This window comes from Podarcis bocagei (genome assembly GCF_964188305.1).
Source record: "Podarcis bocagei genome assembly, chromosome: 15".
Taxonomy (NCBI): domain Eukaryota; kingdom Metazoa; phylum Chordata; class Lepidosauria; order Squamata; family Lacertidae; genus Podarcis; species Podarcis bocagei.
In genome coordinates, this window is record NC_138141.1 from 38,644,801 (window position 1) to 38,671,546 (window position 26,746).

The window sequence follows — 26,746 nt, forward strand, 5'->3', positions numbered from 1 at the left end:
GTAAGCCGTGCTCAAGCATTTCATAATTTTGGGGTTTATTTATTTATTTGGTGGGGTGGTAGCATTTCATGAGATTCGGCTATGCTCCTGGGAAATTGTCTCCTTATGTTCATACAAATTTATTTATTTAGGTGTAAAAATCCAGGCAGGGAAAAAACCTTTTGTAAACGTGGGTTGTACAAAGAAAGTACACTGCTTTGGTCATCCTTCCACCTACTGACCATTAATCCTGAGAGTGTATTAATTACCGTTGTCGTTTATACAGTGCCATTAACTATGTGGCATTTTACAGAGGAACGAGAGAGAGAGATCTTTGTCCCCAAGGAGCTTACAGTCTAAAACTCACAGTGGGAAATATGGAGGGGAAGGAGAGAAGAGGCTAGCAAAAGATAGGAGAAATTGCTTTTTACATGTATGTAAAAAGCCTGGCAGCCCCAGCCACTTTCGAATAGGGTGGTGTTGGGACGGGGAATCGTGTTAAGCATTTGGTTGCGGTGCACCCACATCACTTAGTTTGTGATGTAAGCAAGGCCAAAACTGCATTTATTTGACCATGATGTCGCCCAAGCACACTCGGATTGGCATGGGGTTACCTGCCCCGAAATCTGTGTTTCTCCAGAGTTAAAAAGAGAGAAAGCTAAGATGGGGTTCTGCTTTATAGCTGCTGACTTCTTAGACCTCTGATAGTATCTTGTCCTGCATAGCATTTGACTCTGTTTCAACGTTCAGCACAGGAAGCAGCTCGGTTGGGTATTGACATGGAAGGCGCCGCTCTTGTTTACAGTTACGTTAAAAGCTTGGTTTAGGTAATGGCCATTCATATCAGAAATAGTACTATTATTATTAGTCATTTCCTAGAGGACTTGTAGATACAGTAAGTAGCATTGTATCTATCTAACTAACTAATTTTTATTTTTAGTAGCCTTTTTTCTGTCGGCTGTTCTTTTAAATAGTTGACAGGGATACGCAACAGGTATGGATTTGCCGTGTGGGTCGTGCTTTAAATCTCCTGGTTGCTTTAGGCTGACATTTCCCCCATTTTGGAGCAGTCAAAAGAGTCACTGTGCGAAAGACACCCAACCTTTTGAGTTTAACCTATGCTTTAGAGCTTGATGACTTACATCAACTCTCCCAAACATTATCGTTGTATAATAATGGTAGGCCTGTTCTCTGCCCCCCCCCCGCCCTGTCCCCAAACTTTTAGATCACTCAATGGGAAATCTGCACCTGTTGTATTTCTCTGGTAGAAAAGTATCTAGCCAGTGCTGAATATATATGTGTATATATGTAGACAATGTTAATCTCTATGAAAGGGTTAGCTTTGTAGATTAAGGATTTTATGAGTTTTCTCTTCATGCTTCACAAACTGTTACAGTGGTGTATAGTCACTCATTTCTCAGGTATATGGTTTTTCTTTTCTTGCTTTTTATTTTTTAAAAAGTTTTTATCGTAAGTGGAGTGTGGTGTGATGACACATGCCAGCTAAGGGACACAAGTTGAATGAAAGCAGGTTGAAAATATCCCTGTTTTATGCAGGCAGCGAATAGGTTTTCTTAACCCTCTGAAAGTGACTCTGATATTGGTCCTCCGAGCCAAGGTTTCTCTTAAAGACTCGCCCCTGGTTTGCAAGCAGAACTTAGGCTTTAAAGTGATACGAGTAGCCTGCAGTGAGTAAATCAGCTGAAGAAGCTGGGGAGTAAGTTGTGAAAATTATTTTCAGGCCTGCAGTCTTGTAGCCACTTTCGGGGTATGTGTGTGTGAGTCCTGTTGACCTCAGTAGGAAATAGGATTGTGCTTTGTGCATCCTATTAACTTGGTTAATGGAACCTGTACCCCATATCTGCAACATGCTTATTCATGTCTAAGGTTAATTCTTTCATAGGCAGTTTATTAAGAAGCTGTGCCAGTCAGAATCTCTTCTCTGCCCTGTTCTGTCCTCCACCCAAGTTTGCTATGCAGAGGTTCATAAAGGTGTACATGACATTTTTTAATTAAATCAAGTGATTCAGAAATACTGTATTTTGAGCAGTGTCTAGAACCAAAGGAGATTCGAGACCAATAACATTACCCTGTACAAATTTACTTGAGCAGGGGAGTTAATTCACTGTGGAACTTGCTTCCTAGTGAGTGAGTTTAAGACCGCAGCTTTAGGAATCTGTTTTATTACCTTTTTTTGAGATACCCGTTGACAAGTCACCGTTTTTATTATTTACGTGGCAGCTATAAATCTGTGGTTTTAGCACCTTGGAAGACAGGAGTCCATTGTCAGTTAAGGATATAGCCTTAAAAAATTCTATGGTTTGGTTCAGAGTTTTATTACCTGATTTATTATTTTATTCTCATTTTTTTAGAAGGGTGGGATTGCAAGTTATTGAATTAAATTAGCTTTAAAAAATCAGATCTGCCTTAAACAGATACTGATTTTCATATAGTTAGCCTTGGATGTTCAAGACTGTATGTTAGTTGTGGATGTCGTTTTTTCTTAAAGGAAGTTTTTTCACAGTTAGCATCCTTTCAGGGTGACCTGCTAAAAGTGAAATTGGGGATATGCAGTTTGGGGTGGAAAAAGCTTTCCTTTCAGGCATTCCAGCTGATTTTTTTTTTTTAAACTGGCAGTTGCTGTTTTTGTTCTTTCTTTTAAATAGTTTTCTTAAACTGCAGAGGCTTTAAGAATCCAAAAGAAAACAAACACAAACGGCACGAAGATTGTGTGCATTGAAAGTCAGAATGGTTTGCATTCCCCTCCCAATTGCTCATATTTTTAAATGCATGCAATCTGCAGAATATGCAAATTGAGTCTAGCATCCAGGATTTGATGGTCAAATTAGCAACAGGGAACTCCTTCCTCTACTTAGCTCAAAATCTTTTTTATAAACAGTACTGTATATTGTTGATAGCTCACAGAACACATTATTGGTTCACTTTCTGTGTGTTCTCCCCCCCCCCATATGATCATCCCCCCTTACACCTCTGCACCCCGTTAGGAACCCTGCAAAACTCAATGTACCTGAGAAATGAAGGCTTAATCATTCAGTACAGTATCCTTTTTTTGTTTGCTTTTTGCCTTTCTGAAGAGTCTGCGCAAATTACATTGCTTTTCATTTTTCTTTCCTCTCCTCCCTGCTCCCTCACAGATTGACCCTAAAGTTGCATTTCCTCGACGAGCTCAACCTAAGGTAAGAAAGATCAATAATGGGGGGATTCAAGGCATCCTGAGAATCTCACATTGCTGAGCAATGTAGAGAGGAATGGACCATGTTGAGGGAGTGGGCGGGGAGAAGCTAGCAGAATTTGCAACAGAGACTTTTAAGGCTGGAATACCTGGTGTCTGAAGGTTCTCTGAAAACTACCTGGTTTGTGTGAAGGAAGGCCCGTCTCTCGCAGATCCATCTCCTTGTGTGTTTGGTACAAGCAGCCTTTCGTGTCTACCTTGGATCTTAATAATAAAATGACAACTGTGTTGAGCGCCTGTGGTATATTGACAAAGTAAAGGGCTCGTCTGTTTCTCTGTCTGCTTTTTGGTGCCTTTATGTGGGGCAGTTCCCTCCTGTTTAGTTTTGCTCCTTCCCAACGTCCCCCCCCTTTTTCCTAGTGCATAACTTTTGAGAAGTGCTAGTTCACTCACAAGCTTTTGAGCCAGGGAGCCTCTGGCTGCTATTGGAAGGCCTGAGCTCCTCTGAGCATTGCCTGCGGAAGAAGCGTTGGAACAAAGAGCCTTAAGTTTGATTGGATAAGTGACCTGTTCTCCACCCCCCCACCCCCCACTTTATTCAGGGCCGCCTTGTTGTAATGCATTTGGTTGCTTGCAAGGACATGTCAGTCATGTTCAAAAGAGCTTTTGTCCGAAGGCTACCTCCAAAACAAAACTCAGAACCAAGACTGCTGTTGGGGCCAGCTTTTCAGGGTTGGCTCTGTTAGTTCGCAAGGTGGTGGCAGTGGTGCTGCATTCATCCTCTTAATGTGGAGGAAATACTTTCGGCATAGGCAATGTTTTTCTTTTAAAAAAATGCAAGCTGAAATAGTCCTTCTCAACCAGTACTGGAACATCTAGCGTCAACGGCACGTCCCCCAGAGTGTTCCTGTAGTTGGGTCCCGTTAGTTCTTTCTCCTTGGACAGAAACTCATGCCTGGAATCCCTCTGGTCTGTGTTCTTGGAAGCGGGGGAAAGGTGGACTCAAATCTGTCTGTAAGAGAAAGACTTGTGCCCATTCTGGTTAGGGAGGGGTTAATGAAATAGTTGCACAGCGCAGGCATGAAGTGGTTAGCACAGTAAGTACAGTGTAAGTTAGTAAGTACGGGGTAGGTTTGGTCTGCCCAAGGTGGAACACACAGCATTACTTTCTTAGAATTTATGAGTACAACTATGAAATTGGTATGTTTGCTACAGTTTGCTGGGCTAGTAGGAAGCCCAGGTTTCTACAGAGTTCTCTTTGACTCTGCTTCTCCACTGCCCCCCCTCTTTTGACTCGGAGGAATCTCAGCTGCCGAACCTTTTTAATTCACGTGGCTTCCAAAGCTAATTTATACTGAATTCTCTTGGAACTGATTCTCTCCCTGCCCCCCACCTTGGCACCACTCTGCCCATTTGTTAAGAGGAAGGATGTCTTGAGTGTGATACTGCAGGCACAAGCCAGCAAGGGAATATGTGTCAGAATTGGACCGGGAGAAGCTGTTCAAATGGAACACTTGTTTGTGGCATGCAACTCTTGGCGAGGGAAGGAACTTAAGTCTTGTGCAACAGTGGTGTAAAATATAAAAGGGTGTCTAGAGAAGAACAGCGTGCAGCTCTTTAGAAATAGCAGTAGTGGACTACCACCCGATGATGTTGGATTTTAAAACTGTCAGATGACGTTTTGGTGGTAATAGCAGGGAAGCTGTGGGAGACCACTTCCCAGATCTAAATATGTATGTTCCTGAGATAGTGAGATGCAAATATATATATATATAAAACCTTTTTGCAAGGAGTTCCTAGAATATGTAGCTGCTTAACAAAATATTGACCCAGACTATTTGATGTATTCAACTTTTAAGTCACATATGAAAATAGATTTGCACCACCCTTCTAAAGCACAGTAATGAAACTGCTTGGTGGGCCTCCCTAGGGAGGGAATTCTACAGGTGCAGCTCAGTAGCTGAGAAGGCCCTACTCTCTGCTTCCACAGAACAAACTGCCCTGGGTGGGTGCAGAGCTCTTGTGTGGGCTGATAAGGCAGAAGCATAAATAATTTTGTAAACCGCTTCTGCTTATTGGCCCCCCTTCTGCCGGGCAGCTTAAGCAGTGTCTCAGTTTCAGGTACCCAACAATATCCCCCCAACCCCACTCCCCCAGGAAGAGACAGAGGAATATGTTTTTATGTACCTTTTTACAAGAATTTGAGGCACAGCAGCTCGGGACATCCCCACCCACCTTTGTTTGGGCTAACCATGGTCTGAGCTTGCAATGGGAAAACCATAGCACAGAGTGGCTTCTTCTTTAGTGGTCTTGGGCATATATGCTTCTGTCTTCATGGTGCAAATGGTCTCTGGAGTGGAGCAGTGGCCAATTCAAAATTGCCTGAGCAGCAATATGTCATACAAATGCCGCCATATTTTCCAAATTTAGGAGGCGATACGATTGTATTTCAGGGGCACAGTCCAGCCAAAGTTAAGCACTTTTTAAGGTCCTGATTTTTAATGGAGAGAATTAAGAACCCATTTCATGTTTGTGCCCTTCATTGGAAAAGTGCTTAACTTATGATTGGATCTTGTCCAAAAGGTGCCTTTCTCAAAGCTCAGGAAAACTCTATTTACACACAAAGCAAGGCACTGCTGTCATGTTCTTTCCTTTTATAAAAGTATCTGGAATATTTGTTTTTTACCCGTTGCCTTCATTTGCTGAGGTTCACCAAAATTATCTCGACTTTTCAGGATACCTTGCGATAGCTATTAAAACTTCTTTCCTTGCAGTGACTTCTCTGTAGCTTGGTACAAACTTCTTTTTTTAAGGCTCAAATCGGAAGGTCTGGAGTTTTAGTAACATGAGAATTTATCGTAAAGGCACGCAACCTAAATCCCCCTTATTTAGAGGTTATTGTTTCTTCACCCACCCTTCCTTAGTGAGTGTCTCAAAGGTGCAGTGAAAATATTAAAACATATGCTGGCTTCTGTGTTGAGCATGTGGTTCCCCCAGGTGGAAAGCTTGTATTTTTGCCTCGCACCTGCTTTTTTGGATGTTCCTCCCTATTAATCCATTCTAATTTGTTGAGGTTTGTGTTTTTTATAAAGGGGCTTGTAATGGAAAGGATGTGTAAAATGATATCAAAGGGGGGCAAAAATCTTCCAAGGCGAAATGGACTTGCAACGTCCTCCCTGTGTGGGTTTTTCTTAGCTTCCTTTCTCCCATGAGGCTTCTAAACTGAAAAGTTAATTTTTCACAGTTAAATGGCCAGTGTTTGCCTTTAAAATGCAGACGTTCAGCTGAGCTAGTTGACAGTTCTTTCTGCAGAAATGAATTACTCATGAAATACCTCTTCCGGTGTAAGCAAAGGACTTTAGGACTTGCAACCGTAGCATCTATCCCCGCTTTGAGCACGGCGGTGATCTTTAACTCCAAGGTTGAGGGCTGTTTTGTGTATGTGTTGATTTGCAATAAAACTTAGCTTCCTCTGATGAAGTGGAGCAGGGTCAACGACCGTAGCAAGGTAGCCATCCTTTAAAGTGCCCCGCAACTAAGGATGCCAGAGAATTCAGTCGGAAATTGTTGGGAGTGGAAGTTGCCGCATTTTCATCCAAGGTCAGGAACAGAAATCACACAAGCGAATAAGAGCGGTGTTTGCTTTTCACTCCAAAAAACGCTATGTTATTTTCTGTCGTCGTGTTTGATACTTCTTTTTCCATTTAAATGCATTGAAATTAATTACATAATTATGTTATTTTCATCTGTAGTGGATAGCGTGATAGACATAGGTTTTTGCTGAAGCTGAACTGCAGTGGAACAGAAACCGTGCTGATTATGATTGTTTATTATCCTTTATTAAATTTCCGTACCGCCCTTTAGCCAAAGATCACGGGGTGGTTTACAATATAAAGTGATGAATCCAGCAAAGCACGGAAATTGCTGCCTCCTTACATCCCTGCCTAAGATTCTTGGTTGTCTTTTCCGCAAATTGCAATAAAGCTCTTGTTGATACAAAACATACAGTGGAGTGATGCTTTTGTCCCCAAATCTCCCATTCTTGTCTAGGCTCCCCCCCCCTTTTTTTTTAATCTATCTGAGAAAGCAGCTGTTAGAATTTTTCTGGCCTTTGCTTTCTTCATCTGCAGGAATGCTTGCTTCTTCCTGAAGTGCGAAATCATTCTTTTTGTGCATTTAGTCCCTAACTTGTAGCTGTGAACTGTTTCATGTTTAGTGCAGCCTTGCAAATTAGCCCACAGAAGTTCCTAGCAAGCCTGCAACATGTTCCAAAGCATAGCTGCCAGGGTTTTCATGGGGGCTTTGTGATCTGATCATATAACTTTGATTTTGTATCATCTTCCTTCGTTACCTGTTTTGTTCCTTGGCTCAAAGTGCTGGAAGGAAGGTGGGGACTCTTGGAGGTTTTATAGCAGAGGTTGGATGGCCATCTGTCATGGATGCGTTAATTGAGATTCCAGCATTGCAGGGGGGTTGGCTAGATGACCCAGGGGGTCCCTTCCAACTCTATGCTTCTTTAAATTCCTGCATTGCCTAGGATCAGATACCTTAAGAGCTGTTTTCTGCAATATGTACCTACCAGAACCTTAAGTCTGTTTTCAGTGGTACTGATCTGTGTCCCTTTCCTATTAGGAAAACTTGAGAGAATGGGTTTTCTAGCCCTATTGACTGTGTTTGGACAATCATAGATTAGCTTAATAACTGGAGACATGACTGAGCCTTGCACACAGCCACTTTGTCCCCTTTGTGTGTGTAAGTGAAGAAGCTAGCAAGCCTCAGTAAAGAAACTCTGTTTTCCCATTATGTTCAGACCAGGAAACTCTGGTTAACAGCTTCCAAATGAACCCACTTGTGAAGCCATGTTTTAAAGTTGGCTTAATATCCTGGTGTGTTTGAATGCCATTGGCATAGTTTCCCAGTCCAGACCCAAGTGAATGGTCATTGGCAATGGAGGTTAAACATCAATGCTGCATAGTGGTTAGGGTGTTGGATGAGGACTAGGAAGGCCTTGGTTTAAACCCCACTTGGCCATGAAACTCACTGAGTGACCTTGGGGCCAGTTGATGTTTCTCACCTTCCTTAAAGGGTTGTTGAAAGGATAAAATGGAGGAGGCAGGGTAAGAGGAAGCCCGCCTTGAGCTCCTTGGAGGAGAGGCAGGATATAAATTTAATCGACTGGGTTCCTGGGTTCTGTCTGCATGGCTTAGGAAATAGGAGGCCAAAGCAAAGTGTCAAAAAGATCCCTGCATTGTTAGGGGTTCTTGATTACCTCTGCTTCACCTTGGGTCAAGTGACTAACATCAATGAATCTTCGTCTTTGGTGTGCCCAGGTGTGTGGAGTTCAGAATTTGACTGAGAGTGAATTGGTTTAGTGAAGAAGAGCAAGCAGCATAAAGGCAAGGGAATTTGCCTTTTTTGAAAGCGTCAGATTACTGATTCAGAATAGCAACTGTGAATCACTAACCTATGCTATCCTTGATCATTTGGAACGATGAAGTAGTCTCATATTGAGTCATGTCCATGTAGCCCAATCCGTTTGCCGGGAATTGACCTTGGGACCATGCACTGAGCTATGAGCCTCTCCAAGAGGTCTTGTAAGCTAGCTCTCTTAACGGCTGCAGAAATACATTTCGCAGCTTTCGTTGGCCCATTGCAGATTTAACAGTGACAAAATGGTTAAGCGATTGGTAGTGGGAGCTTTGCAGCTGTTCATCCTGTGCCATCAGCATCTGGATTCCCCTGTGCCAGTGCACAGCGATTCAAAGGGGGAAAGATGCAGGTTATAATGACTTGAAAGCCCTTGTGGATCCCTTTTCCTTAAGGTAACCTTAGCCCGGGTCTCCACAGTTGCTTGCTTACAGCAGGTCACATCATTTGTAATCCTAAACTACTTTTGCTGTCTGAGACGACTTATAACGGTGCTCTACAATAAACTCTGGTTCTCATGGCTTATTGGCAGATGGGTGGGGAATACCTGCAGTATTAGCTTTCACCTGCAGTTACTTGCATGATGCAGAAAGAGAGAGAGAGAGAGAGAGAGAGAGAGAGAGAGAGAGAGAGAGAAAGAAAGAAAGAAAGAAAGAAAGAAAGAAAGACTCTAATGGCCTTCTAAATTTTGTACCAAAGCATTTCTTTGTCTTGCGGAACATTGAGAGCTTTAACGAGTTCTAGTGATAAAGTGCACGTGTGAGAACACACAGACCAAATCCGTTGTGTTTGTATTTCTTCATTTGGACAGGAGTTTCACACTCTGAGCCAACAGAGGAAATGCATCTCTAATTCGGTGAATGTTGCCAGTCTCGGAAGATGTTGTTTTTCTAAATGGTTATAGAGTCTTGGACCTCTTCCTCTTTGAGAGAGGAGATAGGCTGCTGCCTCATCTCTCTCTCTGTTGTCTGTCTTTTAAAACCAAGATTAACTTTTACCGGTGATCTTTCATGATAGCTATTGAGGAATTCCAACAGCAGTTATCTTCATAATCAACTTACTTTCTCTGCCCATTTTGGCTGCTGTGCAACAGTCTCTGCACTTGGTAGAATTGAGCCTTCTTGGTGGTGGTCCCCTCGTCATGAAACTCCCTCCAGAGATACATTTGCCCAGAGCCAACACTTTGACACTGGGTTACTTGAAAAAGGCAGGGTGGAGTTTTAAAACTAAATAGGTACAGTGTTAAGGCTTCCTAGGGACAGTGTTGATTTGTTATAGTGGAAGAGTCTTTGGCATCTTTGCAAGTTTGGGTAAGGAGGACATGTAAATAAACTTAAGGATGGCTATACATATTAAGACTGAATCTGTGCTTCCTTTATTATGTTAGTGTTTAAAGCTCTAAATGGCTTGCGCTCTTAATATCTGAAAGAACAGCTTTCCTATCAGTGTTAAGATCAGCATAGGGGGCCTTTATAGTTCCACTACCCTCAGATGTTCAGGGTGTTGGTGGTGCCCCAAGTGAGGGCATTCTCTGTGGCAGATCCTAGCTTGTGGAATTCCCTCCTTACAGAGGTGTGTCTGGCACCAATGCTATACAGCTTTTGGAGGATGCTGAAGAAGCATCTCAGGGCGGTGGGTTCATTCCCCACATTGGGCAAAAGATTCCTGCATTGCAGGGGGTTGGACTAGATGACCCTTGTGGTCCCTTCCAACTTGACCATTCTACAATTCTGTGTGTGTTTCAGGGACCCACTGTGATTTGTTTTTTAAGGTTGAGTTTTAAATTGTTGTAACCTGCCGTAGACCCGGTGGTGAAGGGTGGGTAATAAATTATAATAGTAACTTGAAAAACAATAATTAAGTAATTAATAATGGCCCAATTTGGGATAGGCACAGATGATTTGTGTTTTGTTATTCTCTTCTCCTCCGTTCCCCTTTGTTACAGGACAGGGTTATATTTCACCCCCTCTCTAACAGGTAGGAGAGGATATCAAATGTATATTTAAGAGGGCTGGGTGAAGATTGGCCTTTGGCCCTGCTGGCCTTTGGCTGCTGTGATGCAGGGCAGCAAGGGGTCCTTTCAGTGCTTCTCTCTGCTTGTGCAACTTTTGGAGCATCTCTGCCTACTGAGCAGCCGTTTTCAGCCTAGGGGTTGGTCTGCTAATGACTGATCTAAAACCATCAAATTCATTTATTTGTCACTGCCACTGACAGCCCAGTTAATGATAATAGATTCTTTTTTTAGCCGGTCGCCTTGTCTGATTCCTTCTCTCTCTCTCTCCCTGTTCCCGCCCCCTGATATGCTGAGAATCGGCATTACTGAGAAAACGCAGGTCTTATTTTTAGCAAGAGATGCTGGAAATAGCATAACTCACGCAGCATGTGCCTTAGATATAGCTTATGTGGATGGGAGTGGAATCGAGCGTCGTGTGTTTCTAGGTACCGTCTCAAATCCTGGCATTCTGCTGGTACTTCCAGGGGCAGATGTGTGAAAGTGCAAGATAGGTGGTAGCTATGGGAGGAGCACACTGAAAAGGGTCCATGTGCCAGCTTCCAGCCTGGCTGTGTGCGGCTGTGTGCACAAGATGCTGCCCCAAACATGCCTTGGCAAGTGCTCAAAGTTGTAGTGAAGATGGTGTGCTAGATGTTGAATTCAGCACATGGCAGCAGGTGTGGGGAACCTTTGGCCCTCCAGATGTTGCTGAGCTGTTGGGACGCGGGTGGCACTGTGGGTTAAACCACAGAGCCTAGGACTTGCCGATCAGCAGGTCAGCGGTTCGAATCCCCGCGACAGGGTGAGCTCCCGTTGCTTGGTCCCTGCTCCTGCCAACCTAGCAGTTCGAAAGCATGTCAAAATGCAAGTAGATAAATAGGTACCGCTCTGGCGGGAAGGTAAACGGCGTTTCCATGCGCTGCTCTGGTTCGCCAGAAGTGGAATAGTCATGCTGGCCACATGACCTGGAAGCTGTACGCTGGCTCCCTCGGCCAGTAAAGCGAGATGAGTGCTGCAACCCCAGAGTCGGCCACGACTGGACCTAATGGTCAGGAGTCCCTTTACCTTTATGTTGCTGAGCTATAACTCCCATCATCCCTGGCCATTGACCACTCTTGCTAGGGCTGATGGGAGTTGTAGATCAGCATCATCTGGAGTGCAAAGGTTCCCCATGCCTGATGTATTTATTTATTTCTATACTGTTTTATATTTTTTATAAAAATCTCAAAGTGGTTTACAGCATATTAAATCAATAAAACAATAGCCGGGCGATGTTCCTCCGGCCTCATGAGGAGCCTCTTCAGTAGGGCTGGGTGAGTGTGGGCCTTCTCACCTAGGGCAGGTGAAAAGGGCCTTGCGGGGAGTGGCCTTCACGCCTCACAGCTGGGCGATGTTCCTCTGGCCTCAGTGACGTACACCATTAGCTGACTGTGAGTTAAGAACATCAAGGGAAAGGTGTGTCTTACAAAATCCAAGAGCTCCATCCTGTAATTTCTCCATCTTTGTCAAACTGGCACCCTCCAGCCTTCTAAAAACACATGCAGGAAGAGCTGGGTTCCATCTGTAGCTTGAACACTCCATCTTGGTTCCATGCTTTTGGGCTTCTTGGCCAGGAGGCCTTTTCACTCCTTTCGCAGCTGCTTATTCACTCGTCTTCTCCCTCCAAGGCTGACGATGTTGCTCCCTACCGCCAGCCATGCAAAATACATGAACTGAGCACCATGACCTCTTCACATCAAAGCAACAGCAGACAACTCGCACGCGCGCGCGCGCACACACACACACACACACACAGCCTCTGGGTGCACAGTGACTACTCAAAAGTACTTGCAGGAGGGTTTTTTTTTAAACAGTGATTGTGCATGCACAGTGTGAGTTGTGTGTGGTTTGTGTGAGCTTTCTGCTCTTGCTTTGACCTGAATAGGCCATGGTGTTGAGTTCAAACACTTCGGTTGCAACTGATTGCCCATCTGTTGGGTTGCCCTTGACTCCTCACTTTTACCTTTCCATTCTTGGGCACCACACAATAGTGCTTGGTGTCCGTTGGGATTGGTGGGGCAGAGGAAAGGGAAACTTAAGTTGTTTAAAATTGTTTTTGATACAGTACTGTGTTTTGATGCTGTAACCCGTCCTTGGACCTCAGGGCAGTGTTTGAAGTTAGCCAGGCGCAAGGTTCATTTTGCACCTGATTATCGGCCACTTGCCACCAAGTGAAGATTCCTGGCCGCCAGAAGGGTGCCTGATATCTCTGCCATCTGGAGGTGCATGCCTGGGAATCCTTGGATCTGGACTGTTTTCATACACTGATACCACAGCCTAGGCAGAATTCTATCAGTTACAATTTATCTGCATAATTGGAATGAATTTCAGGAACCAAAATGCTTTTTCTGTGCAGCCTGAGCAGCAGCGGTGAACAACGTTACAGTGAATTGTTGTAGCTTGTCTTCGCTTACCCCTCCCCACCCCACTGCCCTGTTCACAGTTGTGAAGAATATTCTTACATTATGAACAGTCTGTGTTCATTAAGAAAAAGCGGTAGGAATAGGCCAATATATATGTGGGCTGTCCATGGATAAAGTGACCTTTCTTCTTTTAAGTTTTCAAAGTTCTTAACCTAGCTCTAGGTTTCCACTTGAACTAGCCAGATGTTTGACTGAGAACCAATCACAGTTAGTCCATCATTTGAAAAATAAGATTTGAGAGCCATCTTGCCCCAAAATGGCAACTAGAAATTCCGTTTTGGCGGCTGTAACCTCGGTTTAAGGAGCCATTTTGCGCCTAGCTTATATATCCGAGTTTCTAACGCTGCCTCAGGGTGAAGGGCGGGTAGTTAAATAAATAGTAACTAATGATAGGTGGGGTTGGAGAATCACAGGAGCCAGAGACAACTCATTATGGCTTTGTCCTCATTCTTCTCTTGTGCAAAAGACAATATAGATATGATTACGTGGGAGTAAGTCCTTTTGAACTCACTGGGTTCTAAGACCTATCTTGACTTGGTTCTAAGAAGACCTACATAGGATTGCTTTGCATAGATTCTCCACTATCTACCTCTCTTAACACACACGATGAATGAAAGCAGGACATGGTGACGCCGATTCCGAGCCAGGAATTAGAGAGCAGAGAATGAGTTTAGTATAGCCAGGTGGGTTGAGGAGAGGAAAGCTGTGCTCAAGTTTTGGACATGGCCCAAGTTGCCCATAGCAAAAAGCCTTCCTTGTTGCCATGTTTATCTTAAAAGGACTGTTCACGCATGGTTGTAGAGCAAGTAGTAGCTGGACTTGAGCAGCACGGCTCTCTATCACCAAAGCCGGCAATGTTCATTTGAAATTGAAATTGCCCTCAAGCAAGTTCTGCAGTAAATATGGTTGGGCTGAACTTGTGTGTTTGGGGGAAAATTTTGCTCTCTTCTCTTTCTCTGGAAGCTCTGCCTAAAAATTATAAGCTTTCCTCACAGGAGAAATTGGGTTTTAGACAGGGCAGGTTTCACACAGTATGTTTTGCACCTTGCTGCTGGACTGTGTTATGATTCATCTGCACCCAAAGGTGAATCATCAGTGCAGTGTGTTTCTCAGTCTTGAATCTGTGGTATTTAAAGTAGATTTGCTAACCAATGCTTTGAAGATCCTATAGGCTGCCCTGTGGATGTAGGTTTCTCTTCTCTCCTACCACCCTCCACAAGTAAGCAGACCAGATGGCATTTAAAGTGAAGTGTGTATCCACTAAAAGTAAACTAAGGTGGTTCAGAGAGGTATAAATTCCTGGCCTTAGTGCATTTTCCTTAATTCCTGTTTTGGACTCATGGTGGAATGTCAACCCACCTCTTCCCTAATGAGAACAATGTCCTATACCTGTGATGATTGACGGCACGGTAAATCCATAAGGCAACCCCTTCTTCTCTTCTGCCCACACACAAACACAAGACATTTCTTTTTCTTTTTTTAAGCCTTCTTAAAAGTGCAGTTTCTGTTTGGAATTCTCTCTGCCCTTGGGCAAGGATGACAGTAAATGCTGCTAGTTGAGCTGTCTTTCTGCCTTCATGATGCCCAAATAGTGTGCTGTTTTTCTTGACTTAGGGAGGTCATTATAAAATGAGTTTGCAAACCTTTGCTGTCAATCCAGTTTGTCCCTATTCTTTGGTAAAGTGAGCATCTTGGCTGTAGTCCTGTGATACAGCAGGAGCTGTGTGTGTTGGGTGCCTTCTGACGCAGCATTGCACCCTTTCCCCCCTTCTAGGTGACGCCAAATGCTTTTCTTCTGGTCATCTTGAGGACTGGTGCCATGGCATGGCAGTGGCATTATGGATTCTGTTCACTGTGGACTTGCTCTGCTTTATTTGTTAGATGATGATTATTTAGGTTTTTTTTAAAAATTGTCAAATTGGTCACTGGTCACATGAGGTTGCGTAGGAGAGGACTAGGAAGGGAAACCTAGGAATATAGGAAGCTGTCTTGGTTTATCGAGCTCAGTGTTGTCTGTTCTCACAACGGTCTGCTCAGATACAAAGGACTTTGCCTGTTGTCCATCAATCAAAACATCGGAAAGAGGGTCAGGTGGGGAGCACTTGGCCTCTGATTATCTAAATTGACAGATGGGGTCATCCTGTTGGAGCTGAGTGGCTGCAAGCTATAGAGGTCTTTCAAGGTTAACACAGTTAGAATTGTGCCTGAAAATGCATAAGAAGTCCGCAAAACTGTTTTCAAACTAGTGAGATATGTCTTGCGACCAACAGATTCTGGTCAGTAATGTGGCTGTCGTATGCTGAACGTATGCACAGCCACTCGCCGTGTCTGGAGTTTCTCTGTGTCTTTCTAGCCTTCCTCTTTGCAACCAGTGACCTTGAACTGCCTTGCAGTGTCCTTGATGTTTCACTCCTTGTATTCTTCAAGAGTTCCCTGCATCTCTTATCTAGTTGCTGCTAGAAACCGTCATGGTGCTTTGCCAAGCGAAGGAGTGGGAAGCGCTGGCTACTTCAGGCTGGCCTTATTCTTTCATGAGACTGAACAACTTCTGGGAAAGGTAACTTTGAGAATGTTCCCTTTTCTTAGAACAGATGCATCCTTGGCTTTGCAGAACATAACAGCCTACATCCTTTGGACTCCTAGTTCACACTTCTTTTCAAAAGGTAATCCTAGCTGGTACAAGTTGCGATAAAACATTGCTTTCAGATATTTTTTTTTAAATTAAAAGAGCACGTTGCGGTTTGTTTATTTACTCAAAGCATTTTTAAAATCCTGCTTTTCAGGCTCCCTCTATAAATCCCAGTGATAAAGGCAGTCCCAACCTCCAGGCTTACAATCTAAAAGACACAACACAAAAGGAAAAGGGATGAAGAGGGATGAAGGGGCAAAAGCAAGAAAATTTAGGCATCATTTCTTGCTTACAAAGTTAGTATTATTTTGATTTATTTCCCACCCTTCGCCCTGAGGTCCCAGAGCAGGCCACAACAATTAAAAATATCCAGCTGGAATGAAAAGATTAGAGCCAAAAACGGCAGGTCTTTCAGTATAGCTGAATCCAACATTTTCACCCTTTGGAATCCAAAAGATTTCTGCCCACTCATCCAAATGTATTCAGTGTGAAAGGGCACTCATATGTGGCTGACTAAATGTTGGGGAGACATGTTGCTTGCCTGTAAAAGTTGGGATCTCAGAGGCAAACAACACATGAATTTGTGTAATAAGACAACTTAAAAAGAAAAGCAGCCACTGAAGGCTTTGATCTGAGTGCCACGGGGAGGGGCTGATTCTTTTGGTTACTTTCCTGCTCAAAAACTCCCCCAAGCCACTTCTCTCTCCTCACCTGCCCAGTCGAGACGTTCTACATTGATATTTACCTTTGTAAAGCTCTGTTGCTTCTTGACTTCAATTGGAGCCTCCCGAGTCTGCTTTTCATGCAAAATGAAACCACCAGGCTTTATTGTACAAATTTGCATCTGCTGTGTGCGTCGACCTTCAGGTTTTGACCCTGAGTTTAGTATTTAACAGGAGAAAGAGGGGCATGCATTCTGAAATATTGGATGGACTACTTAATGAGTGTCACCCGCCAACATTGGGCTGCAGGTAGCAAAAACGCTATAAGCAGACAATTCAAGTAGTGCAAAATGGCAGCTCCTAATAAAGTTGAGTTTAAGAGGCCAGTGGCGTACTTTGGCGATTGGAAGGCTGCGTACAAGGAGGTGATGCCTGAAGAATGAAATGAGCTGTGACTTCGTCTTGAACTGAAAGAGCTCAGCTAATACCCAGTTCTTGACGCACAGCATGGTATACCTGCTTCGGCACTGGACTTGCAACAGACTTCAAATCCATGCTCACCTGCAAAGTTCACTGGATGGCTTTCAGCCAGGTACTAACTCTCATTCTCTCAGCATAACCCACCTCTCAATGTTGCAGGGAGGGGAGAGAACCGTGTGTGCCTGCCAGAACTATTTAGAGAAATACAGAGAAATAACACGAGTTGTGAATGCCAGGGCTCAGCCCCCGTCATCTAACTTAGCATGCCTCTGAGCATGCGCAGGGTGCTCTGCTTGTTTGCTCGTTACTGAGAACCACGGACACATTGTGTGATGGAGGAGATATAATCTCCAAGGCACCGCCTCCCATTTCACAGTTCATTTCTCTTGTGAGCAAATCTTGGCACCTGATTTTTACAGGAGGGCTACTTTGGGGAGGGCCCACCACAGACACTGTTCCTACCTGGGTAACTGGGTAACTTGAAGGGTCCACCTGGTGGTCCTCAGAGCTGGATTTGGCCCTGTGCTTGATGGCTTAAAAGACGCTGGGTGCCAGTTCCTTTTCTCTTACTGGACAGCTGCTTCATGTTTTCTTAATAACCTCTAATTTAGGTTAATGCATATCACTGGAATCTGCGTCTCTTTTGAAAATTAGGCTCTGCACCCCATGTTGGGAGCTTGCATGCAATAGCAAGCTCCTTTAACACAGGAGAGATCAAAGGAACTTTTGCTCTTTCATAATGTTCTTAAAACTGTTTGGCAGGTGCAGCTCTCCTCTTGTTGTGGGTGACTTCTTTTTAGATTTGCTTCTATGGAACCTAACCAAAAAAGAAAAAGACAAAAAGAGAGGTAGAAGCAGATAACATCACACCACCTGCTTGTTTTTACCTTTTGGCTCTACCTGAGTGGGAATAATTGGAAACGGAGGCAGTTAAATGCCCTTGAAGTGGGCACAGGCTGAGTGCAGGCAGGCGGAAAAGGTAAAACTCCTTAATCCAGCCACGAGAGAATATAAAATTCTGTGTGTTCCTGTTTGCTGCCTGTTGAATCTCAAACTATGTCTGGCTTCTTCCCCACGTTGAGACCCATATTGCTGTTAAAACACAAAAAGCAGAGTCTGTGGGCTCCTTAAAGACTAGCAAATTATTTACAGCATAATAGGCTATTGTGGGCTGGTCTTGTTATGGGGAGGCTTTCTTTGACCCATAAAAATGTCATGGTGAGGCCTCCATGTAAAATACAGGGCTGTAACCTGGTGGTAGAGCTTATGCTTTGTATGCAGAAGGTCCCAGGTTCATTACACCGTATTGCAAGCTAGAAGATCTCTAGTAGTAATGCTCCGATACCTTAGATAGTCACTGCCAATCAGAGTAGACATTACTGGGGCCAGATGTACCACTTACCTTTCTAGGTATAAGTCTGTGTTCACATTCACCTATTCCTGGACTGTACTATTTCCAGGCTGTTGGAGGGGTTGCATGTCTGAAGACCTACTGGTAGTTTTTTGTTTTTGTTTTGTTTCCTGCTTGCGTGTGGAAAACTCCATTTTCCTAATGTACTATTTTTCTACCTGAAAGCATCCTCCCAAAACCATGGAATACTGCAGAGTGCTATCAGCTACTTTTATTCCCAAGTGGTTCAGTCCAGCAACATTTTGACCATACGATGAATCATTTGTCCAGACTAGGTCTGCATGCAGCTGGTCCCTGGTATCTCCTGCTAAAATTAATTCGGGTGGCAGAGCTGGGGAATACCCCGGCCTGTGACCCTGGGGAACAGGCGCTAGAGTGGAAAAATAAATCTTCAAACGTCTGAAACCCAAGAGTGATCTTCAGCCCAAGCATGCATTTCTCAGCTTTCTCTGATGTATTTATGTGATGGTAGTAGTGCTGTTCTTGCAACCCGTCTTGAACAATAGAGGGTCCTGATCGAAGACCAGCTTTCCCCAATGAGTTGCCTTCCAGAAGTTGCTGAACTCCCAACTTCCATCACCCTTTACTCCTGACCATTTGACCTGAGGATGGTGGGTGTTGCATGTGCAGATAACATCTGGAGGGCTACAGGTTCACCATTCTTGTTCTACACACATTGGTTGGGCTACTTTTTGCAGGTTTGGCCGAAAGGCTCCCCCCACTTTCTTTTCTCCTTTCTCCTTCATTGGAGCTTTCCTGATCTAGATCAGTCTGTTAGGAGCAGGGAGATGGGCGTTGCTCATTCATGTTCCCTCCTGCATAATAATTCCAATACTAAAATTAGTGCTGGTCTCCCTGGGCCATAATTCTTTCCTGAGATTATGGAGAATTGCGTGTCCCAGTGATTTATAGTTTTTCTGGGTCTGGATTCCCCCCACTCTGTTCTTCTTTTATATAACCTTGAGTCCTCAGGTCACAGTCCTTAACCTTTCTTCTCCTTCTTTGTATCTTTCTCCTTCTTTCTTTCATGGTCTTCCCATTCTTTGCCCTTGTTCCTTCCCCATCCAGTCCCTCTTGTATGGGGGGGGGGGACACTTTAGCCATCTTCCGTATTTTTGCCTGTTTAAGCCTCTGTCACTGCGGGCAGATGGCTTCCTTGGGAGCTCTTCTGAAGGTTTTGTAATTGAGTCTTTTACCAGGGCGACAGGATATTATTAACCTTCGCTAAAGCAATTTATTTCATACTCCTTTGTGGGGCTAAGCTTTCTCTCTTTCTACCCCCCTCCCTCCATTTCTTTTTCCCAAGAAAATATGTACGTGGAAAAAAGGTTTTACAAAAGGGAATAACCAAGCCTCAAGCATTAAACTCTCTCTCTCTGTGTGTATTTTTAAATTTGCACGGATGAAAAAAGGTGTCTGCTGCCTGTTTTTAAAACAACTCTCGTTGGTCCCTTAAAAATGTTTTTAATGTGTGTTTGCATGCTTGAGGGGAAGAAAAAAGCAGTCCTTTCGACTATAAGTAGCTCGTAAAAGGGGGGTCCCATTTCATTTGATGTTTTAATATCCCTTGCTACTTAAAGCAATACAGCATCTTGTTTTCATCTTCTCAATTGCTCCTAAATCTAACTTGGGAAGGACGGGAGAGAGAGGGGAGGGAAGTCTTAGTGTGGTCCATCGGATGGAACTGAGGGAGATATGACTGACCTTGTTTCAAATCCCAGCCCAGTTTGGACTTGCTGGGTGGCCCCGGGCTGGTGGTTCTCTTGTCATTCTTCGTTTCCCCGTCTGCAACACTCCAGTAGGTATTGCGAACTGACTTGAGAGCTTGCAGGGAAGCGCTTTTTCATGTAAAAGCGCTGAAGAGATCCCTAATAATGAATTAAACTTCCCTGAAATTTTGCGGCGGCTGTTCTTTGGGGAAGAGGGGTGGGCAGGGAGCTAACTCTTCTTTAGTGTTGCCCTCCTGTCATTCAGGGAATCTGTTGCAAGGTGGGAGAAGAAGTGGTTCTCCCCCCCCCCCCCCAATGGAGCAGCAATGTCGCCACTTGCTTGTTCTACACATTGAATGCCATGAATGGGCCTGCCTACTAGCTCTATATGCCAAAGGCACCAGTTCTAATGTGCAGATGTACGCGTGTGATTGGCCTTTGTCAATAACGCTGCTGTAGTTGTGAATGCTACGCACCTGCCTTAGTTATTTTGTTTCCTTTATGAATCGCTTCCTACGAATAATCTCAAAATCATTTCACGATACTGTAAAAAACATATGCAAAACATCTTGAGTCCGCAGGAACAGTTGAAGCCAGTGCATATGTAGTAACGACGACAAAAAAGTAAAGAAAATAAATTTAAAAATTAAATAACCATACATAGGAAAATAGCTGCGTGTATGAACCAATTTCAAATAAATTCAGATACTGACTTGGATAAAATGCTTGACTTAGAAGGCTTGCTGAAAGGAGGAAAGGCTTCAACAGGCAATAAGGTACCTGCCTGAAAGGTAACAGGAAGGAATTCCAAAGGGTTGGGACCACCACACTGTTGGCCCTGTTCCAACTTCATGTGGAACAGATCTCCTGATAAGATGGTATCTGCAGGTTGCCCTCTCCCACAGTGATCAGTTGAGTGTATAACGGACATGGGTGTAGCCAAGATTTTTGGGGAGGAGGGGAGGACTTTTGGGGGAGGGGCAGAACCGACATGATTGGTCAGTTAGTTAAATATTTCTATTGTTTTACTTGATCTAAGGGGAGGCAGCTGCCCCCTGCTCCCCTTTGGCTACGCCCATGATAATGGATGAGGCGAACTTTTATCAGGCCATTGGTCAGACCCATCAGTCTACTCTGATTGGCAGCAGCTCTCTGGCAGAGAGGGGTATTTCCCAGCCTCATTAATTAGAAACAACTGACTTCAGAAAAGAAAAGAAAAGAAAAGAAAAGCAGCAGTTCTGGGTGAGCAGAGAAGTGGCAAGGAGAGCAAGGAATATGCTGTGCACAAATGCAAATATCCAGTGACTGAAAGCTGGGGGAGCCAATGGGATAGACGGAAGTGGGTTTGTGGGGGGAAGCTCCTGATTTCCCTTAGGGTAATTCCTGACTGGAGATGCCTGGGGTTGTACTTGGTATCTTCCGGGTGAGACACTATGGGGCTCTGTGCCAAGCTATGGACCTTGTGTGTTCTCCTCCCCCTCAGAACTGTAACCACAACTAATGTGCAGTTTAACCTTGAATATATCCAAACTTGTGAACCACTTGTTTATAAATGGGGCTGAAATGGGCATGTGTGTTTGGACCATCTGGATACACAGAATTGATCCTTTATCTCTCTCCTCTCTGCCCCTACCCCAAGTGGTTGGATGAGATTCCAACCTCTGCAAAAGAAAATTCATGTGCTCTCATGAACCAGATCATGCATGTTAAATAAATTTAGGCAGATATGTACTAATTGGGTCGTTTGAGCATGTAGCTGCTCGTCAAGGAAGGAAATTTCCTTGTGTGTTTTCTGCCCTTGGGAAACGTGTGTGTGTGTACTATTTAAAGATTTTATTACTGTTTCTGTTATTATTTATTAAATTTGTATACCGCCCTTCATCCGAAGATCGCAGGGCGGTTCACAATGTAAAAATACAAAATGAGAACACAAAATACATAACAAAGCAAAAACAAAACAAACTACACACAAACACATTTAAAAGGCCTTATTTCTTTTAGAATGCATTTGCTTTATTTTAATTCATGACATTTGACAAATTTGTGCAAAACTGGACATTTTAACACACAAGGCATTTGCAATCAGTTCTTTACAGTACTGAGTAATCAATATTTAAGCAGTCTTTATTATCATTCCTTAACAACACATCAACATTACATTTGTCAAGTGCTCAGTTTTAAAACTTCATGTCTATTTTACTCGTCTGTTACCCACCCACACCCTGCTTAGTGAAACATCAGTTTCTTCCAAGTTAAGAGATTTGCTCAAGAAATCAAAACTTCAGAAGAAGAGAATCCAGGTTCTCTTTATTTCCTTCCGTTGTAAAACTGATGAGAGGAGAGCTCAGATCTATTGGCTGTCCCGCTGCCAAGAGACCACTTCCAAATGCAGATGCATTTTTTACAGTCTGCACTGTGCTCGGTTTGTTATTTGTTTTGTCACTCTTCCCTTGCGCTAAAGATGCAAGCGGTGTGGGGGGCAATTTGCTCATTCTGGCAGGACTAGAAATATTTAGAGGAATTTGTGGAGAACGAGAGCTGTCCATTCCCACGATTGGTTGCCTTGAATGTTTCTGAAACGAAGGTGGCTGTGGGGAGAGTGGACTCTCTCACAAACAATAAGTCTCTCCTGACTTCCTTTGGAGTTTTATCCATCACTATTCCTTCTCAAGGAGTTTCAGTTTTGATTTAGATTCTTGCACAAATTTTTCTACAGCCTCTGTCTTTCGCTCTTCCAGCTGGCGACCGTTGTTCCTTTTCGCTTTGCTTCCAGTTTGTATCTGGATTGCTATCCAGTGAACTTCCTTAAAAATCTCCACAAATTTCTCCTCAGAAACGGGGCTCTGTGTTAGTTCATCTGCAAGGGGTGATGGAGGAATTGTGTCTTTCGTTGCTTCAAGAGCCGTCGCAATGCATTTTTCTTTATGGCCAATGGGCCCGACAAAAACTCCATCCTCATTTTCACTTATAGGAGACAGTGAAAGGTCAAAGTCAAATTTTTCATCAGACGGGTGGCAAAAATCATTCACACACTCATTGGGTTTGGCTTCTGTCATTTTACATTCTGAATGCAAGGTTGTTTTCCCTTCGTCATCCATGATACGACTGGCTGAAGCGACATACTAAGAGGAATGAGTCCGCCATTTAAAAGGCATTATAATGTTAATCAGCCAAAGGCCTGGTTACAGAGAAACGTTTTTGCCTGGTGCCTATATATACAGTATGTAATGAGTGCACCAGGTGAGTCTTTCTGGGAAGAATATTCTGGGGAGCCCCTGCAGGAAAGGTCTGTTCTCGTGTTGTCACGCTCTGGACCTCTTGTGGAGGAGGCACACGAAGAAGAGCCTCAGAGGATGATAATAGGATCTGGGTTTATATGGGGACCATGATATTGTAGTCCTGAGCCATTTTAAGACTTTATAGGTCAAAACCTGCATTTTGAATTCGCCCCAGAAACTGATCGGCAGCCAGTGCGGTCGGACCAGGACTGATGTAATATGCTTTCAACCTGTCTTGTCCCCAAATTTAAAAATACACAAGTTAAAAAGCCGTTTAAAATAATTTAAAACAATTTTATCAGCACTACTAACAGCAACAGAACCGCCCCCCCCCCAAGTTGCCTAAACAATACCCCAAGCCAAGAGTCTGTTTTAGAATTGCTTACATGTTGTAATGTTTCTTACATTCTCGAAAGCCCTTGTTTGATGCATTAGCTGTTCCCATACCTGCTCTCCTGGCCTTTCAGCAATAACACAGTGTTATAGCTGCGAGATGAAAACTGAAAATGGCTTCTTTTTAAAATGTACCTTAATGTGTTAGTGTTGCAAGATGAAATACTTCTAAATTAAGGGACATTATGGAGCACCGTGTACCATATCTTTGGCTCTGTAGGTGGTCTAGAGTACAAAATGTTTGTTGCTCTAACTCGGTGACATTTTCTATCCTGTCCATTCCTGGTGAATTTACAGTGTGGTTTTCTACTCCAGCCTAATCTTTCAGCAGACTGTTTGAATATATATATATATTTATGTGTACTCTGCAGTTCCCAGCACAATTTAGACTCCAGCACTTATTGCAGAGGTTGCCATTCTGAGAATCTTTTTGCTTAATGGACATTATCCTTCGTTGTTCTTCATTGTTTTTTTCTTTAAGCAAGTTGGTAGTTCTCATAGTTCTTGAGAGGAGAGTGGAACGTATGGAAGTTGCCTGAGGCTTCATTAAACGCAAGAACACAGAAGAAGAATAGGAGTGTGCTGTTTGTACCATTGAGTTAAATGGGACTTACTCCCATATAATTGTGTAAAGGACAGCAGCCTTAATCAGGATTGGACCTTTGTTGTCTCCCCCTCCTACCACTGTGCTATTTCCTGCGCTGTTTCCCATTTCGATCTAACCTGCATACCCCATATTTGCTTGTTGTTCACCACTGTTTAGTGTTAATCCCTGAAACTTGAAAGCAGAATTAATTATACAAAAGAGATACATGCAAGTGTAATTACAGTTTATAATTCTGGGTACAGAATTTGGAGATTCAAAGTGCAAAAATAAAGCTCTCACATACTGTAGGATTTTAGTATAGTTTATACTCGCACACGCACACTCACTCTCTCTCTGCTAATTTAATATCTTATGCTAGGAATTATTTTGCACATGCAAGAGGTAGTGCAATACCAGTGCAATTAGTCTGATGTTTACTGCTGGTGTGATTCAGTAACCTCTTAAGTTCCTTTGCAACGTTGCCCTCCCTAAACCGAATCATTGGGAAATTGCATGGAAAGGCTGCATACCTTTGAGGAAATACAGCAGGAAATTCAGCAATCTTCGGCAGTGTTGCCCATTTAAAGTTGGAGCCGTAGTGTTTGAACTGTGTCCTGAGCTTCCTTGGAAGCTTATCAGGAGTTCTTTGAGAAGGATCGCTAGTGATGGGTAAAAGCACCTTTCAAGGCACCCTGTCCAACATTATTGATCATGAGCAGCTACAGGGCTGCCTTTGGCCTACCAGCAGCTCTGCCCCCAGAATCCTCTGCAGTCTGCCCAGGATTCATTGACTAGATACTGTCATGCAAAACATACCCTCCAACATTTATTTAAAATATTTGCAGCCTGATTTTCTGCCTGATAAGAAGACTTCAAGGCAGATAACTTCACTTTTTGTCAATACTGTATATAGGAAATGTAGCATTGTTTTTAAAGGCAGTGGTGCCTTATTAATGCTCTGCAGAGACAGTGGTGGAAAGCGCCTATTGCCCAAGCCTTAGAGCAGGGGTCAGCTAACTTTTTCAGCAGGGGACTGGTCCACTAAAATATACCCCAAGGTAACCTTCAAAAGGGAGGGGGGTCATTAAGCAAAGTAATAAAACAACTACAAAAGTTTCCTCCCCCCCTTAATTTTTTTCACTCCTCAAACTACTCTTGTCTTCCCAGAAATATTGCAAAAGGTGGTCACTGAAAATGAGAAACCTGTTGAATAGAAAGGGACCCTTATTTGCCTTCACATAGCTTTTCGTCACCATAGAGATGAAAAAATGCTCAAAATTGCAGTCTCCTCCTGCCTCCCCCCCTCCCATTGATTGCTACCAATCGGATGTGGCTACAGGTAGCAGCTGTACTGAAATTGGTTGGGGCCCTTTAGCACTTGTGGGATTGCTGGGAGATAGATGCAGCCAGTTGCTTTGCTGAAAAGGCTCCCAGAGTGTCAATTAAAGCAAGATAGTGCCTGCCTGTGGGCTTATAGTCTTTACTACAAGGCACACAAAGTGAAAGGGGGCAGCAGTGTGGGAAAGGGGAAAAAAGCGAAGTCAGACTTTATCAGGTAATAACAACTGGAGCCCGGGCCTAGCGTCATCGTGGCAAAACCAATGTCAAATAACTTATCTAGGTTCTCGGGATGTCAGACTTGTGGCCCTTTCTCCGTGCAGGGATGGTCGTGTTGGGTGAATGGAAAACAGAAGCAGCAAAACTGCTCCATGTCAGGGTTTGGCAAGAGTGTGTCTGGGAGTTCATGCTGTGATTTAGGTGGTGAGCCAGGGATGGGGGACCTGCGGGCCTCCAGATGTTGGATTGCAATTCCTGTCAGCATGTCAGGTGTTGTTTGGAGTTTGGAGTCTGGCAACATCTGAAGGGCCACAGATTCCCGCCAACCTTCTTTTAAACTGTCTTTTGGCATGGTGTCTGAATGGAGCTATAACTTCTCTAGCTTCCTGGTGCATTGGGAGGAGGGGGGGGGAGAGCCTAATTGGTTTTTAAAATAAGTGGGTTAGACTTTTGTGTGTGCGCAAGTAACCCCTCTGGAAGCGAAGGGATTAGCAAACTATAAATATAAAGTGTGTGCTAAAATTCCTGTGATAGTTTCGAAGAGGCAGCCACACAGAATGAAAGCGATTTTTCTCTTTCATGGCGCTGGCAGATTGTTATGTTTGGGTTGTATCCAACCGAGTTTTGCTCAGAAATGACCCGCTGAAATTAATGAACGCAAGTTAGTCCTGTCTTTTATTTTTAATAGGTCTGTTCTGGGTAGGGCTACCACTGGATGCAACCCATTAAAGCCACTTCTTTAGTTAGAACTGTTTCTGTCTCACCTCCTCAGCAGAGTAATCCTTTCCCATGCCATTTTCAGTTCAGTGTGACCTAACCTCCTAGTAAGTGTGATTAGGATTTTGGTCTAGGAAGAATGAATCACTTCTGACACATGGCCACTTGGCACCTCTGCCCACCCTCCATTTAAAGCCAGTGCTGGATGGATATCTTCTGTTAGTCCTCTGGCACCTCCCCACCAGACTTAACTATGGGCAGCAGAGAGTG

General features: G+C 43.7%; 1 protein-coding gene and 1 long non-coding RNA gene across 35 annotated transcripts in view; one reads left to right on the forward strand and one right to left on the reverse strand.

The window, feature by feature from the left end:
* The window catches only part of MSI2 (musashi RNA binding protein 2), a 430,429-nt gene that overhangs the window by 16,631 nt on the left and 387,052 nt on the right, over positions 1–26,746 (forward strand). For 33 of the 34 annotated variants that reach the window (XM_081173058.1, XM_081173057.1, XM_081173063.1 and 30 more), the window contains one exon: positions 3,135–3,176. In XM_081173058.1, coding sequence (XP_081029184.1) covers positions 3,135–3,176 — 42 coding nt within the window. Of the gene's footprint in view, positions 1–752; positions 807–3,134; positions 3,177–26,746 lie in introns of those variants that run through there. The other variant, XM_081173078.1, reaches the window with a different exon arrangement.
* On the reverse strand, positions 14,034–18,360 carry LOC308574055. The gene is made up of 3 exons (XR_014002324.1): positions 17,713–18,360; positions 16,429–17,016; positions 14,034–15,891 (listed from the first exon to the last, which is right to left on the reverse strand). It is a non-coding gene; the product is annotated as an uncharacterized lncRNA (long non-coding RNA).